This window comes from Rissa tridactyla, chromosome 2, assembly GCF_028500815.1.
Source record: "Rissa tridactyla isolate bRisTri1 chromosome 2, bRisTri1.patW.cur.20221130, whole genome shotgun sequence".
NCBI lineage: Eukaryota > Metazoa > Chordata > Aves > Charadriiformes > Laridae > Rissa > Rissa tridactyla.
The window spans coordinates 65,745,467-65,761,008 of NC_071467.1; the positions used below are offsets into that span (position 1 = coordinate 65,745,467).

The following is a 15,542-nucleotide window of genomic DNA, read 5'->3' on the forward strand; positions in this document are numbered from 1 at the left end:
TGAGTTCTGAAGAACACTGGGAGTGATTGAGTGGTCCAGTGTAGGATGCAATAGCTGGAACATTACAGACCCGAGAATTTCTGATCTCCCTGAGCTGCAATATAGTAAATTGATGCTTCCCTAATCTACAGCTGTCTTAGTTGTCTATGTTTAATTAGAGCTACATTGATGGTAATAAGTCATTAGATAAAAGTTGCGTGCACGTAGGATGGAAAGAAAAATCTTTATGCAGAAAATTACTTGCTGTTCTCAGATTAAAGGAAGAACCATGCCCTGCTTTTCAGAGCTTAGACTCAATCATGAATTAACTTCATAAAATAGTATGCTTTCTCTAAATTTTTCTATGCATATATGAGAGGAGTGACACACTTTACATTAATGCATGCATTTTAAAATTAACTTTAAATAAAGCACCCTTTTTTACTGAGATTGAATATCATGTATCTTGGTATGTGTAATTGTGTAGGTAGATACTTATTTGATTTTGTGTAATGCTTATAGTTGTACTTTATTCTTTCAAAACCATTAGTTCTTTGCAAGAGTAGGAGATATTAAATAGTGCTCAATTCCCCCCACCAAAAGGTAATGAAGCATCTTTATTTGTTTGGGTTTATCAGTTATATTTTAAAGCTTTTTTTTTTTTCAGCTATTTGAATGCTAGTTTGGTTTCCAGAATACTAAAAGGAGATCACCAGAGTTGAGCCACTATTTAACGAAAAGTTTTGAGAGAAATAGCTTTTTAATAGAAACATGTGTACTCATCATCTTTAAAATATCCATTTCAGGAATATAATTTTATTACTGTAGGTAGTAACAAGCATACAGACAGGATAAGTAGTGTTTTTAGAGCAAAGCAGAGGTTATTTGTGTTATGAAGAGGTATGCTAGGAAATTGTCTGAAACATGTAAAGGAATTGTAGGTTGTAATATACAAGTCTGCTTATAAATCTTCTTTAAAGCATTTCAGTGTAAGATAGAAATGCTTGGATGGCAAATTATGTGTTTGCCAAAATGCTTGTAGTTAATAGAAAAGGACTGCCTGCGATGAATATTAAATCTTAGCCATTTCTCGTCTGTTTCTGATTTTAACCACAGAGATGGTTCTATGACTTTAATGGAGGAAAAGAAAAAGAATAATAATCCCATGAGCAATATATTAATGTTTTAGTCTGTATTAAGCAATAGATTTCACTTGTACAGTAGAGAAGAAAATTTTCAGAAGTAGCAGAACGCTTGTAGATTGGTGCTGTTTTTTCCTGGGAATGTACTAACTAGCCATTGTCAAAGATTTAGCAGATTAGTCCAGTATCCAGGTGAAAACTTATGAACCCATGGGTTCTGAAAAGCAAGGAGTGTATGGACCTCAGTGTTTTCAGAGAAAAGGGAGAAAATGCATTCACAACAGAATAATTTTTTTTTTTTTTTTTAACAAAAAGAAAACTCATAAAGCACCACCTGAAACCTTTTCTCTCCCCATCCCCTCCTCCAAAACCAATTGGAATTAAAACAACAGAAACCCCTTCCGTTGCTTTCACTGGAGGAAGGAGAAAATCATGGTACAAACTCACGTATGTGTGCACTGATACTGTAGGAAAACAAATTAAAGTAGAGATTCTCTGGTATGCCCTGATGTACTACCACATCTGATTCTTGTTGCTCTGTATTTACCTGCAGCAGAATTGTCCCAGGCATAGATAATCAGCTTTTTGGATGAAAGACTGAACGCCTACTGCAATAAAACCCCAGTTCCTGTTGGACTCTGTGTGTTCTCCTGTGCTATAAATAAAGCTCTAGCTCTGTGACGGGCTTAATCCAGCAATCTTCCTGAAAAGAGCATTTCCACATTCCCTTCTACACAGCTCGCTCTTTCCTGCCCACACCCTCACACTTGCACTGGTGTTCACACAGCCTCACTACAAACTGGGTGTGGGAATTGATTCGGCTGAAAATTAAGGTTTTTACAGGGGATTTCTTTCGCAGGTTAGTTTACAGACTGACTAGTCCTCTGGTTGGGTTCACAAAACAAATCCTGAGCGGCAGGAACAAGCAGGCAGGGATGAGGGCGAAGGCAGCAGCCTGGATGAATGCCGGATTAAATTGATTGTGACACTTGAGTTTCTCTCTTGTATGCGTTAGCAGAAATGGGCCTTTGATGTGTAGTAAATACAGCACTCTGTGGGAAGCTAGGAATTGGCATTATGGTATGCGAGAGTATTCTTGGCTTCTGAAAAGGCTCCATCACAGGCGTGTGAGCAAATCTACTTCAGCGGGAGTCCGGTAATATTCCTGACTCACCCCTAAACTAGGACAGTTTATGAGAACGTCACCAGGAGGGTGACGCTGGCACAGTGCCAGCGTGGTCCCTAAGCCCTCCCCTACACATGCGGTGCTGTGGCTGAGAAAGCAGGAGACAAAGGGAGCCGGTGTGATAATTTTGAAGAACCTGTGAATATCTTGTTTATTTGCAAGCTGTGCGTTTATATGTTAGCCTCACCATTAGTATTACAATTACATTAATTTTAATTGTGAATATTTGTTACCTGTCTTTCCCTGGGTTCCTTTATATAAAGTTTTGCAGCAGCATCACTGCCCTTAGAGGTCCTTATCTGTGTTTATTCAATGCTTGTTACACGTATAGACGACAGACTACAGTCTCTGTCAGGCTCATGAAGGGTTCCGTGTTCCCAGCTGACACACTTTAAAAGAAACCTGGCTTTCAGTGTCTTTTTCTTGGCCTTCTGAGTGGAAGGAGGTGATGGATAATTGATATATAATATGGTTTTCTTAAACCAACTGAGACTTCGTAGTCGGAGTTCAAAGCTGTTTCTCATAATGTGAGATACGTTATTGGCACAACATGAAGTCTATGAAGAATGTGATAAACTGCTCCTAGTAACAGCACTGAATGCTTGGTTAAGAAAAAAAAGTAGTGTAAAATTGGAGGCTTGTTTTCTGCTTAGGTTAAAATGAGAATTGTGAAATGCAGCTTCTGGGTATTCTGTTTGCATGGTGGCATATCTGTATCAGAAACTTGTCTTCCCAAAACTTGTTTTGCGTTAGTAGATGGAGAGTCGTATTGGGGGTGGAGGGGAGGGTGCATAGTTACATCCTTTGTGGCAGCAGTTTTCTTATTGATACTGAGTTTCCATCATTTTATTTCATGTGTCGTGAAAAAGCCACATTGTGAGGAGAGTTCAGTAACAAAGCACTCGCTGAAACATTGGTCTTGAGAGTTTAACTTGCTTGCAGTGGTTTTAAGAGGGAGTTTACTACTAGGAAGTTAGTCTGTGGCAGACAGAAAGGTCTTGAACATGTAGCTATGCAGTCTATAGGTAGTGCTAGCCCCAGCTGCTCAGTCCCACCATTCACTGCTCTGCTAGCAAGAATTTGAATGCCCGGGCTGCAGGCGGAGTCATCTCAGCAGGCACCAGCTACCTGTTTCAAGCTATAGCGTGCTGGTGGACACCCATCCACCTCTGGGTGAGAGATGTGACTAGCCCCACCTGGGTTCGCTTGCCCTGCCAGCCAGCACTGGCCCATACAGCCAGCAGCAGGGATCACCCACGCGCTCACGTACCTACTTCAGGTAAAGTTAAGAGGTTATGAGGACAAAGTCCCTTTGCATGGGCTGGATTGACGGGCATTTGTGTAATCCCTTCTGCCAGCAGAGCTGTGGAGTCAGTTGATGTTCAACATAAATAGATGCAGAATTCATCTTTCCACAGCCTCTGTTTACAACAACCTACTTGTTATTTCCCATGGCAGATTAGCAAGAGCTTCTTTGGGGGAGTTCTTGCCAAAATCTAGACTCTGTAACCTTTGGCAGAGGGACAACAGCAAACAGCATGAGAATAACCTCTAATAGTGCTGTGTCTGTAGCACACATCTGTCTGCAGCCATAATGCTTCTTGATTCAATTAATATCTGGCTAGTTGACCTTCTCAAGTGGTTGAGGAATTTTCTGTATAGGTTGCGTGGTCCTTTCTTCTGCTTTTTGATTCTTCCAGTGTCTCAAATAAATAATTTGGCACAACTTACTTATCTGTGTCACATGGGGGAGTCTTGTTTACTCTGAAATCTGGAGAACCTACTGAAAATAGCACATGCATGAGTCTGTCTCACTAAGAGTGCTTCGTGGTTCTCGCTTCACCCAGAAGAACAGGAGGCTTGCGATTTTTTGCTCTGCAAATTGATACCTCGTATTGCAGGGATAAAGAATAGTTGCTCACAGGAACAGAGGAGAGGAATTCTGTGTTAGGGCAGGTGATTATGGAGTACCATTAGATTTTTGCTATATTTTGTCAAGGAAAAGGAGCTTAGGATGAGCTAGGTTACTGGAATAGAAACTTTTAAGTACATAAATAAGACCAAGAGTACATAGTGCCAACAGGCTAGAAGACAGCTTCTGGGTCATCAAATCTCATCCCTGCTATCACTGGCAACTGCACACACAATCCTATTCATAAATTTATCAGGCTTCCTCTCAAAACATCTCTCTCTCAAGCTAAAGGAGAACGTAGAGGTAAATAGATTATTTCTTCTGCTGCTACTCAGGTCAGCTAAAGCCTCATTGCAAAGTGGTGGGTGTATCTCTACAGTAAGGTCTTACTTCATGTGAGTAAAGATGAAATTAATGTGAATTTTTGAGGTCAGTACTGACAGGATTGAAATACTGATCTGAAATGAAAAGCACTTGTGGAAAAAAAAACCTTCAAGTGAGCAAATGTTAAAGAAAACAGAATGAGCAGGATAGAAAGACAAAGCAATTGAAAAGTCAGGGTAGTTTCATTCAAAGCTGATCAGAAGAACCTCTTTTTATCTCGTGCATTTTAGCTGTGGGTCATTTCCAATACCATGGTATTTAGATACTCCAGGGGAAGTTTGTGTCCATACTCTCTGAGAAATTGCTGAATCCAGTGCTTTGTTGCCAGCCAGCACTTAATGCCACGCTTGTGGGTGAGCCGTCCTGCTCTGTAGGGCATGGTTGGGGGTGAGCACTCCTGCTTTGCAAGGTAGGCATCTTCCTCTTCTTTCATGGTGCTTGTGTCCTTCCTAGGCTCATATGCTGCCCATGACTGTCTGACCAAGCAGTGTTATTTAAGTTATGTATCGCACTTAGATGTTCGCACTCCATAGACCAGCCTTTGAGTTTTGTCATCCTCTCTTGGGTAATTATGATTGACCCTTTCTATCAGTTTGTTTTAGAGGAGAAACTCAAACACTCTACTTAAATATTTCTGTTTCCCATACCGGGTCTCAGAATACTTGCTAGTTGCCTATCAGGATATCTCGTGGTTTTAAAAGGGAGATATCTTGATATAGTAGTTCCTGAGAGGACTTAAAATTCAGAAGGTTGGTGGTGTTATTTTAATGTTTAAGTTCACAAAGCATATCTCAAAGTATCTGAGGGGTATAAAGCTTTACTGTACATGCTGGAAAGATGTCTGAAACAAACTTCAATGAGAAAAGAGCAGCAGCTCAAGTATTCCCGGACTTTCAAGGGTAAAACCTCCCATCGTAATTCTGAGCAGGGAGGCTACTAGTCCACTTCCCCGCCCAGGGTAAACTATATCTGATTCACTGTTAGGAGTCTCCCTGTAGCGTTTCTCCTTTGAAATGTCACCGCTTCAGCACAAGCGATGCATCGCCTGCCCCCAGAGGGTCTAACGATGGTGGTAAGATGACTGCTGGTTTTTGCCTGGATGACTACTTATCCTTTTGGTAGCTGTTCGCTTCAGGTTGTCAGAAGGATGGAGAAATGCAGAAGCTGTGTTAGTTCTCAGTCCTGGGAAGCTGTAGGGCAGGTAGATACAACAGTTCCTTTTCATAAAATCATAGAAAGGGTTGGGTTAGAAGGGACCTTTAAAGATCATCTAGCCCACCGCCCTGCCATGGGCAGGGACGTCTTTCGCCAGATCAGGTTGCTCAAAGCCCTGTTCTACCTGACGTTGAACACTTCCATTCAGGAGTACCTTACCTCAAACCTGCTTTAATGACGTAATTGCCCAGGGCACCTGATACATATGGTCTTTAAAGAATTGCCTAAGCGTATCTTAAATGGCTGTCCACCCCTCTATATTTGCTGAGTTTAAGAGCTTTTTCTTCTTACTACATGGAAGTTTAGGTCATAAACAAAGTAATTTTTACATCAGCATTTGCTAGCTGAAGGTAATGGACAACGACAAGCAAGCAGGTCACGGTGGCTTAAAGAGATAGTTTGTGCCATCTGACCTGCAGCAGCTCGCTGTTCTACACTTACTCTGTAACTAAAATAAATTAGTTGGAACCATCGTCTTTGTTTGTCTTAAAGCCCAGCTGTTGTGGAAGATGCTGTTAGCCTCTTCACAAGCAAGTAAAAACCAGAACTGATGATACAGAGAATTGCTTTTTCTCTTGCAGGTGGTAGTTGCACGCAGAGTTCCTTGCAGGATACTCATTCAGAACATGAAATAAAAAAATCAGTTTAATAGTTTTAGGAACTGCTCAGTTTAATTCATGCATCTGTTTTTTTTTACTCTTCATAATAAAAGCTTTGGTTATTTATATGCAAGAATATTTATTAGCAGGAATTTTAAATTACTTGAAAGATGTAAGTGCAGAATTCTGAATTAAAAGAATATATTGAAATACTTGCTGAAATATCACAGAGTACATGAGCCACATCTCAGCAACTAGAAAAGCAAAGGTTTCTTGGCTAGTAAAATGAAACGAGCTCAAGGGCAAATCTATTGAGCTAATCTTACTGCCGCGCTACTCCTTTTCTTTCAGAAAATGTTGCTGTACAAAGTAATTCAAAAGGTCAGGCTGGTTTAGATGAGACTAATTGAATTAATTCTGAACCACAGCTCGTTCCCTAGAAATTCAACTCCTGAGGAAGGGAAGGAAATAAACAATCATACGCCTTAAATTCATGTATGGATTATTTGTATGCCATATTTATTTAAAATATCTATATTTATATATAGTATTTCCATATAGAGGACAACACTCTGAAATAGAAGGTCAGGACTAGGTCCTCTGCTGGTGTTAAAATGCATAGCCACTACATTCAGGACAGTTGTATAAACAAACAGCAGCCTATCGCAGCTTGGCCATCTAAATGATGTGTTAGTGGCCTTATTCTCCTGTCCCCTGTAAAATACTCCATTAGCTGTCATGGATTTTAGCATTGCATTTAACTTTCCAAGGACAATGGCACTCAAGGGGGACATTCTAAGGATGGTGATTCAGGTTACCATTGCTGCTAGTGGGAAGTACATAGCTAAATATCTGCAAGCCATGCTGAGGATTTTACCCTGGAAATCACGTTATAAAATCTTCAATCGTTGAAGTAAGCAATAGCCAGTTCCTAGTTTCTAAGGCTTTCTGTACAGATGGCGAGACACCCGTGTGTCCAAAGATTCATACGCAAAAAAGCAAAGTTGGTCAACTTCCTGCTGGGCTTTACAAAGAATACCTGAAGATTTTTTTTAGATTTTTTTTTTTTTAAATGAGAACAGATGTATGACATCTCTGTCAAAGGCCGTTAGGACAATATAAGCAGCGTGGGAAATGTCAATTGACTGAAGTGGTGTCATGATAGCTTTACAGGTCAGGATTCCTTACAGCGAAAGAAAACAGCAGTACTTGTGATAAAATGCCGTGTTTTCTTATGCCTCTTTCTTAAAACGGTATACCCCACAAAATACATATAGCTGAAACAATTTAGCACTGGCTGAAAATATTCTGAAAGATCCTTGAAAATGTCTTTTCTGACAGCCTATTCCCAGTTGGCACATCATTATGATTCCCCAATCCAATGTCTAGTTTTGTTTGGGTTTAATTTGGTTGGGAGTTTTTGGTTGTGGGTTGGTGTTTTGTCTTTAGCAAAGGCCTGTGTACAGTGGGAGGCAGACCCCTTTATTTTGCAGTTATGCTGAGAGCAAACGAAGGAAAGGGTTGGGTGGCCTCGCGGTCCGTAGTACTTCAGGGGTCTGAAGACTGGCCCTAGGTTCCCTGCAGAGCAGCCAGATTCCTTGGTGGCTTCAGGCAAGTCCCTTAGTCTTTGCTTTGCTTAGTGGTGCTTCCTTGTCTAACCTATTGCCTGCTGTGTGCCTCCCTTTCCTCCTGCTCCCTCCTCACTCCCCACCCACAGGCTGTTTAGCACCTTTTAACTTTAAAGGGGCTCAGTAGTCACACTCACTTAGGTGTGATCACTAAAGTGTGGAAGGCGTTTCCACGAGCCCTTGCTGGATCAGGATCGTAGCCATAAACTCCCCCAAATCCTGGGATTGCTTCCTGTTGCTTTGCACTTTGGTCCTAATCATGTTTCCAGCTGCTTGTATGATACAAATTAAGTTTCCCGCCTATGCGTTAAATACACAGAACGCACTGCAGTACTACCACGAATACTGTCTGAAAGAGAAAGCGTGTTAGAGATTGATTTTTGATGTGTGCTGGAGATTTATTAAAATGGCTTCAGTTTTCGAGATGTTTCTCAATGGATTCTGCAGTCTCTCCAGCAATTTCAGAGCAGCCCTAGTGAACGGTAGTATAGAAGATCATAGAATCTTCATGGTTGGAAAGGACCTTTGAGATCATCGAGTCCAACCATACACACACACAAAAAACCCCACAATCTCTGTCACTAGAGCATGCCCTGAAGTGCCAAATCTAGATGTTTCTTAAATACCTCTAGGGATGGTGACGCAACCACCTCCCTGGGCAGGCTGTTCCAGTGCCTGACCACTCTTTCAGTAAAGTAATTCCTCCTAATATCTAACCTAAACCTCCCCTGCCGCAGCTTCAGACCATTTCCTCTGGTCCTGTCATTATTCACCTGGGAGAAGAGGCCAACCCCCACCTCTCTCCAACCTCCTTTCAGGTAGTTGTAGAGGGCAATGAGGTCTCCCCTCAGCCTCCTCTTCTCCAAGCTAAACATGCCCAGCACCCTCAGCCTCTCCTCATATGACCTGGTCTCCAGACCCCTCACCAGCCTGGTAGCTCTCCTCTGGACACGCTCCAGCACTTCAATGTCCCTCTTGTACAGAGGGGCCCAGAACTGAACACAGTACTCGAGGTGAGGCCTCACCAGTGCCGAGTACAGAGGCACGATCACTTCCCTGCTCCTGCTGGCCACGCTATTCCTGATGCAAGATGGGCAAGAGGAAAATGGAGTAAGAGTGTATGTGTCTGTGGATAGCGTACAAAAATGAGAGTAATGAGGAGGTTTGCCTGAATCACTGTTAGCTGAGAACTCCTGTATAAAGCCAAAGTTTATGAAGGTAAAAGAAAATAAAAATTAAAAAAAACCCAACACATAAAAGAAACAAAACCCCTGAGGACAGTAGGAAAATAAAGGAGTGCAGCTATGTGCAAAAACATTGTTCTTGCTATTCAAAGATAGCCCATTGTATCTTTAGCTACAGTTAAGCTACTTTAGCTACAGTTAAGCTTAGAAGTATGAACCGTGACAAGTGGATCGTTATTGTTGAAAATGTCAAAGCATTGAAAAACCAACCCTAATATCCCTTCAACAATTAAATGATGAACTTCGTGTTATGCGCAGACTGTTTTCACTGCTGATAATTAAATGCCAGTGCAATATCCATTTAAAACATGCAGCACTTCCTTGCCGAGAAGTTTAATCCAGACCATAACTATTGACTTCTGCCACAAACACTCTGCTAATACCTGCGGTGTTGTTATAGCAGCACTTCCCATGCAACTTGAAGACAAAACCGCACTTCTAATAATTGTTTTTTCTTACTCTAAATTAAGGAGGAGTGTGATTGGTTAGGTGCCACACAAGAGACGCGATATGGCATTGCTTCACTTCATATGATGCCTGTGCTGCTTCCTTTTTTCCTTTAATTTTTTTGAAGGGGAGAGGCAAGGTTGTGCTTTATTAATGGAATAGCAGTCTTCTAATGTGCCAAAAGTGCTTGAAAGCCTGCGCCTCTAAACCTCCTTATGGGAAGGAGAAATATTGTTGCTTTGGATTAGATTTATTTAAACCTCAGGAGAACAGACTTGCATCCCTTTTCAGTCTTTCAAGAGAAGCTTTGTTTTATTTTCCTCGCTTTCCTGCTTTCCACAACAAACTGCCGATTTTTAATTCAGAAGCTTCCTTCAGACTAGGAAGTAACAGAATTATAGGATTTTTTTTTCCCTGCTGGTGCCAGCAAAATGAAAAAACACAGTACGTTGGGACAGCAGGTGGCAGGTTGGTAGCATTGGCGAGTGACATATATTGGAAACGAAAGTCTGAAAACCTGAATTTGTCCCAATATAGGAAAAACAAGAGCGATCACACCCTTCTCTGGTTATCTTCTGGAAACACAAAGTGTATAGTACCCCAAAATGCAAGGGACTTTTACCTCATTCTTGCATGGCACCTTCCCTGCTAAGACTTCTAAGCATTTTGGCTTTAGTTCTCTTTATTTTGGTGACTTCTGGTTTTGCCTCCTTTCCTGAGAACTGCTATTGCTTTGTCTTCCCCATTCATATTCTTTTTTCTTTCTTTTTTGCTGCATGGAGACTCTCTGCTGTACAAGTGTAAGTATTTTTTTAGCTCTGCAGTTTCTGGCCTACTTGTTTACGTTTTTGTGTTCCATTTGCCTCTGTACTGCCTTGTGAGTCTCCTGGGAGACTGTAGTGCCATCCGTCTGCACCTACAAATGAAATAGGCAGCTGTTCAGGGATGAGAATGGATTTTATAAAAAGGTTCGGGTAGCATCACATCTGAATTTAAAGCATCCCTTGGCTTTAAGACCAAACCAAAGCAGAGTGCTGATGTCAGAGGTATAAGCACAAGTGTTACTGCTCAGAAAGAAAATCTGTTGATTTGGTTTTATATTCAAGCGTCATCCAGCTAAATGAAAGAATAGCTCAAAAATGGGCATAAACTAGGGCTTTCTTGCCACTAGGATGGAGGAGAAGTCAGGGGTTATCTCAGTTTAGTCAGTTGTGTTTCCTTGAGCTTTTGACTGCTGTTCTCACCTTTTTGTGCTGTCGCCCTGAATGTGTTCTGGAAGCTGAAAACACATAACGTTGTTTTGCAGAAAGGAGGGTTGAAGGGAGACTGGTTGGAGAGCTGAATTTCAAGAGGGAGGGGGAAGTTATGATTTCATTAGTTTGTTTGAAATCTTTTGAAAGGGAAGTGACAGGAGGGCCACAGAGCATCTCTGTATCTAATAAGATTGAATATAAATTACTTTGGAGGAGGATGAGGAGAAAAACATGGAAACGAGCATATCCCTCGGCACTGACAGTAATTTCAATTATCTGTATAATCAAGGAATATAGAGTATATGAGTCCCCTTTGCTAAAAGCACATTGTTTTCTAGCACTCAAAACAAACTGATTTTAGTTGTTGGTTTTAATTCCCAAGATACTAGTGTTCTTCCACAGTTGGTAATATAAGAAAACTCAAGAGAGCTCATATAGTTTTGTGAGGAGCAGAGTCAGAAGGGAGGAATCTGGAAAAGCGATTGTGGGAAGAGATCCTGGGAGTTTAAAGTTAGCTTGGACATGTGAGAGTGTCTAACTCTAAATAAGCCCTTATTTGGGAGCGTGGTGGAGATTTGCTGGCTCCCATCTGTTGCAGAAGGGTACCTTCGTGTAGTCATTTCCAGAGATCTCAGTGGCATAGGTGCAGTCAGACTTCCAAGAGGGCCTCCCAAGACCCAGAGATGCAGTTAATTTTTTTTATCTTTTCTGCCAGGCAGCTTACAGTGTGCTCACGGAAAAGTAGGCAAAACAAGGAAGACGTTCAGGAGGTGGTCCGCTAGAATGGAATGTCCCTGGAAGACGTGGAAGAAGTGAAGGAGGGGAGGTTGATACTAACAGCTGTTCCCCTGTAAAGGCCACAAGTGAAAAGACAGGCAGGAGAGTCACGTGCGTGAGACCTTGTGTGGCCAGAGGTGCTGGGAAGGCAGAAGATGCACGTCTGCCAAACCTGAGCAGCTCCCATGATCTACGGGAAATGGGGCTCAGGCCAGAGGTCTTTCCCTAGGAGTTCAGCTATCCCCTCTGGTAATGACATGTGCTCGGCTACTGTGGCATACTGCACAGTGGCTGAGATATTAAGCTGAGATTAAGTCTAATATTTTGTAAAAAGAGCACACTGGCCTATTTAAATTAATGCTTTGACCCATTTTGCTCTGCGTGTGATCTAGAAAGTTCACTTGGCAAGAAGCCTTTCATCTGTGCACTTCCTAAACAGGCTAGAAAACGGAAGGTTTTCAAATAAAAGTGTGTGTGTAGCTGTTATTCATGCTGTTAAAGCAAATGGGAGGCGTCTCTATCCCTCTGCCTTTATCCCCAGCAACCAAGCTGCTGATGGATCATGCCAAGCTGACAGTAAGTTATAGCAGTGATCCAGAGACTGGCTTATGGTCATCAGCACAAGCTCTGCAGGGTCATCTGGGGGCATCTTCTTGTCTGGGAAGGAAGATGAAATTATTCTGTCCCTGGCTGTTGGGGATGTCGTGGAGCGTTTAAATCCCTGCACAGGAACCTCAAAAGTTGCCCCAGGCTGTTTTCCATGGGTGCCCTGGGCTGGTGCAGCTCTCGGCTTGTCTACGTTCATCCAGGAGCACTCGGAACGCTGGCTGTGGCTGTGAAGCCACTGGGCGATTGGAGGTCTCCCATCATCCTTGTTTTCTGTCCTCTTTTCTCTTTAGCACGTGAGTTGCTGTGTTATCCTACTAGATGTAATTTCCAGTCGCACCAGCGAAAAAAAAAGTGGCGAGCAGCCCCAAATGCATGCAAATATACATTAACAAGAGAAATGGGCTGTGGCTGAAAATAAAACCATGGAACTACTGACAGTGACTCCTAATTGCTGTTCCCCAAATGCTGAGCTGCTACAACTCTTCCTTACATGCGGGATGGATGCCTTTGGTTGTTTCAGGTTTGGGTGACGGATTGGCAGCTATCGAGGTGTGCAATTAAGAGGCTTCCCAGCTGCCTACCCATTGCACCATCCACTGCAATTTTGACTGAAAAACTTCAACACTTCTCCAGCCACTTGCCGTTGAATCCATTGCATTTAATTTATTGGTAACTCTGAAAGTAATGTCTGACCTTTCGATGCAGTAGCGCTTTGCCTGCTCGTTAGTTTCAGGGTAAGTCTGCTCAGGTGACAAGCTGTTTCCTGGCTGGGCTTGAAACTATTGTGTCACTTACTGATGCTTGTCAAATGTGGAAGTGGAAACCTGCAACAACTGAAGGTATCTTTTATTCCCAGTGATGTGCGTGGCAATAAAAACAAAGCTCCATTGCCCAGACAGTGCTATGACTGCCCGCTCTGTAGTCTGCAGGTCCTTTTTTGGTCTTGAGAAGATGGGTAATAACTTTCCTGTTAGGAAAATCTGTCATAACCCCTGAGCATATGAACAGTGGCATAATAATCCTCCTGCCTGCTTTGGATGGGAATATGAATTCAGTACATGTAAGTCTGTGCACTGAACTTCCCATACATAAAAACTGGCAAATGTTTACCTTAAATAATTCATGATTTGTCTGAAATGTCAATGACAACTATGTCTTTTCTGGCTTGTATAAAATTGATGCTACTAAACTTGACTAACAATTCTGTTAATGAGTTGTGAGCCATAACAGCTTCCTGACTGACACTCCAGATTTGAAGCCACTAGGCTTCAAGACTAGCAAGTAAATGGAAGCGTGTGGATGTCACTAAAGCCAGCACATACGACTCTACCACAAAAGGAGCCCATCTTTGCAGAAGCTGAGTCATTTAAAATTAACTCTTTAGAAAACGTGCAGATCGGCTTTTGGTTTAAAAGTCTTACAGTGCTGAGCTATGTTAAGAGGTTTGGAATTGGTGACGCATGCATTTCCTGTAGCAATACTGTCTTTCTTGCCATGCAAACTTTCAGGAGAGTTCAGGCAAGAAAATAAGGGCAACTTTCTTCCAAAAATAACAAACTCGGGTCTTAATTCTGGGTATTTGTGCTCTTAAGGCAACATATTCCTTTTTTTCTGGGAATGTGAATATGAGAAGAATAATAGCGCGTAACTTTCAGTAACTACATCGAATTTATGCCAAGGTAACTTTCCACCTATTCTCAGCGTATCTAAAGTCCAGGGAAGTCATGTGTTTGCTGGAGATATTGCTAACACTGGCAAGGTATTTTTGCTTTTTGAAGAAGGGCCGTGGGCTCCAGGACTGCATTTTCCTGGGGAAGTTTGGTGAGCTGTGGGGTGGTGTCCAGAGGCATAGATATCTGAATTCCAATCATTCTCAGTAGCATGTCACTAACAAATGAACTGAGGAAGTGTATTTTGTATGAAAAATAAAAGCCAGAACCAAGGGAGAGACTCTCCCTGGTATTGTCATTAACAGTGCAGTACTGGATGCAGGAATTAATTTTTCTGTGCCTCATGATCTCAGATGCGGAGGTCAGGTTTTAATAGTTCCCCTTGTTCTGCAGTTGGGGATCAATGAGTTAACGCTTGGACAATTCAAACAATCATCATGTGTACAGCCTATGGTATTAGTGGGAAGAATAAACTACCTCCCTGGTTCTGATCAAAGTCAGTTGAACAAAATGTCAGTTTAGAAAAAAATTCTGAATATTTGAGAAGGGTAGGAAAAAACCCCATTCCCTCCTGGTGTTCAACGCAATCAGATCTTGAAATGATACATAGGCTTGAAGAACTGATTTGCTGGATAGAAAGGAAAAGGTGTTCTTTGTCATTTCCTCTGTCCTCTAAAGTAATTTTTGTTTTGTTTTGTGTTGATAGATGACTCCTAAATCAAAAAGGAAAAGCATCCACAGTAGAATGCTCCGGCCGGTGTCCAGAGCTTTTGGTAAGTTAGAATTTTTAAAACCTTTTTGCTTCTTTGCTTGCCTGAGATTCTTCTAGGTAGTTCTTCATTGAAAAGCCCAGATGACTCTCCCTCCCTCTGGACTGCATTTGAGGCCCCCACTGGCTGCTTTGTTTTGTGACTTTTCTAGTGTGTTTGGTAGTAAATACTTGCTCACGGTGCTCTGTCTGCTCACAAACATGCTGTGGCTGAGTTCTCTAAATGTGTTTATAGTTATTTACCAGAAAAGAGAGGAATGGCATTGTCTTTTGTTTTAAATAGCATTTTAAGTCTAATTAGAAAGTTTTGATTTCTCTTAGAAATGGAATTTGATCTAGATAAAGCACTGGAAGAAGTACCTATCCATATAGAAGACCCACCATTTCCTTCCAGCAGGCCAGACAAACGAACTTCTGGATTCATTTCAGAGCTGCCATCAGAAGAAGGGAGAAAACTGGAACACTTTACAAAATTAAGACCCAAAAGGAATAAAAAGCAGCAGCCCAGCCAAGCAGCAGTGAGTCTACATTAAAATATTGCTGGCGATGTCGTCTCTTGATTGCGTTTTGCCATGAGTCAGGTCTTGCAATGTAATGAGGACAACTGTTAGAGTTTTAAAAGCCATAAGCAACTACTTAATTTTTCTTCTGGTATTCATGTCTTTCAGTGTGCAATCCCTATTACAAGCTTTTGTCTTGTTTGACACAGCCTAAAACCAGGATATGTT

The 15,542-nt window shown here is 41.8% G+C and overlaps 1 protein-coding gene across 2 annotated transcripts in view; it reads left to right on the plus strand.

Annotated features, from left to right (window-relative positions):
• CARMIL1 (capping protein regulator and myosin 1 linker 1) overlaps positions 1–15,542 on the plus strand; it is a 198,818-nt gene that overhangs the window by 158,048 nt on the left and 25,228 nt on the right. For both annotated transcript variants that reach the window (XM_054190029.1, XM_054190030.1), the window contains exons 30-31: positions 14,752–14,818; positions 15,136–15,332. In XM_054190029.1, coding sequence (XP_054046004.1) covers positions 14,752–14,818; positions 15,136–15,332 — 264 coding nt within the window. The remainder of the gene's footprint in view (positions 1–14,751; positions 14,819–15,135; positions 15,333–15,542) is intronic.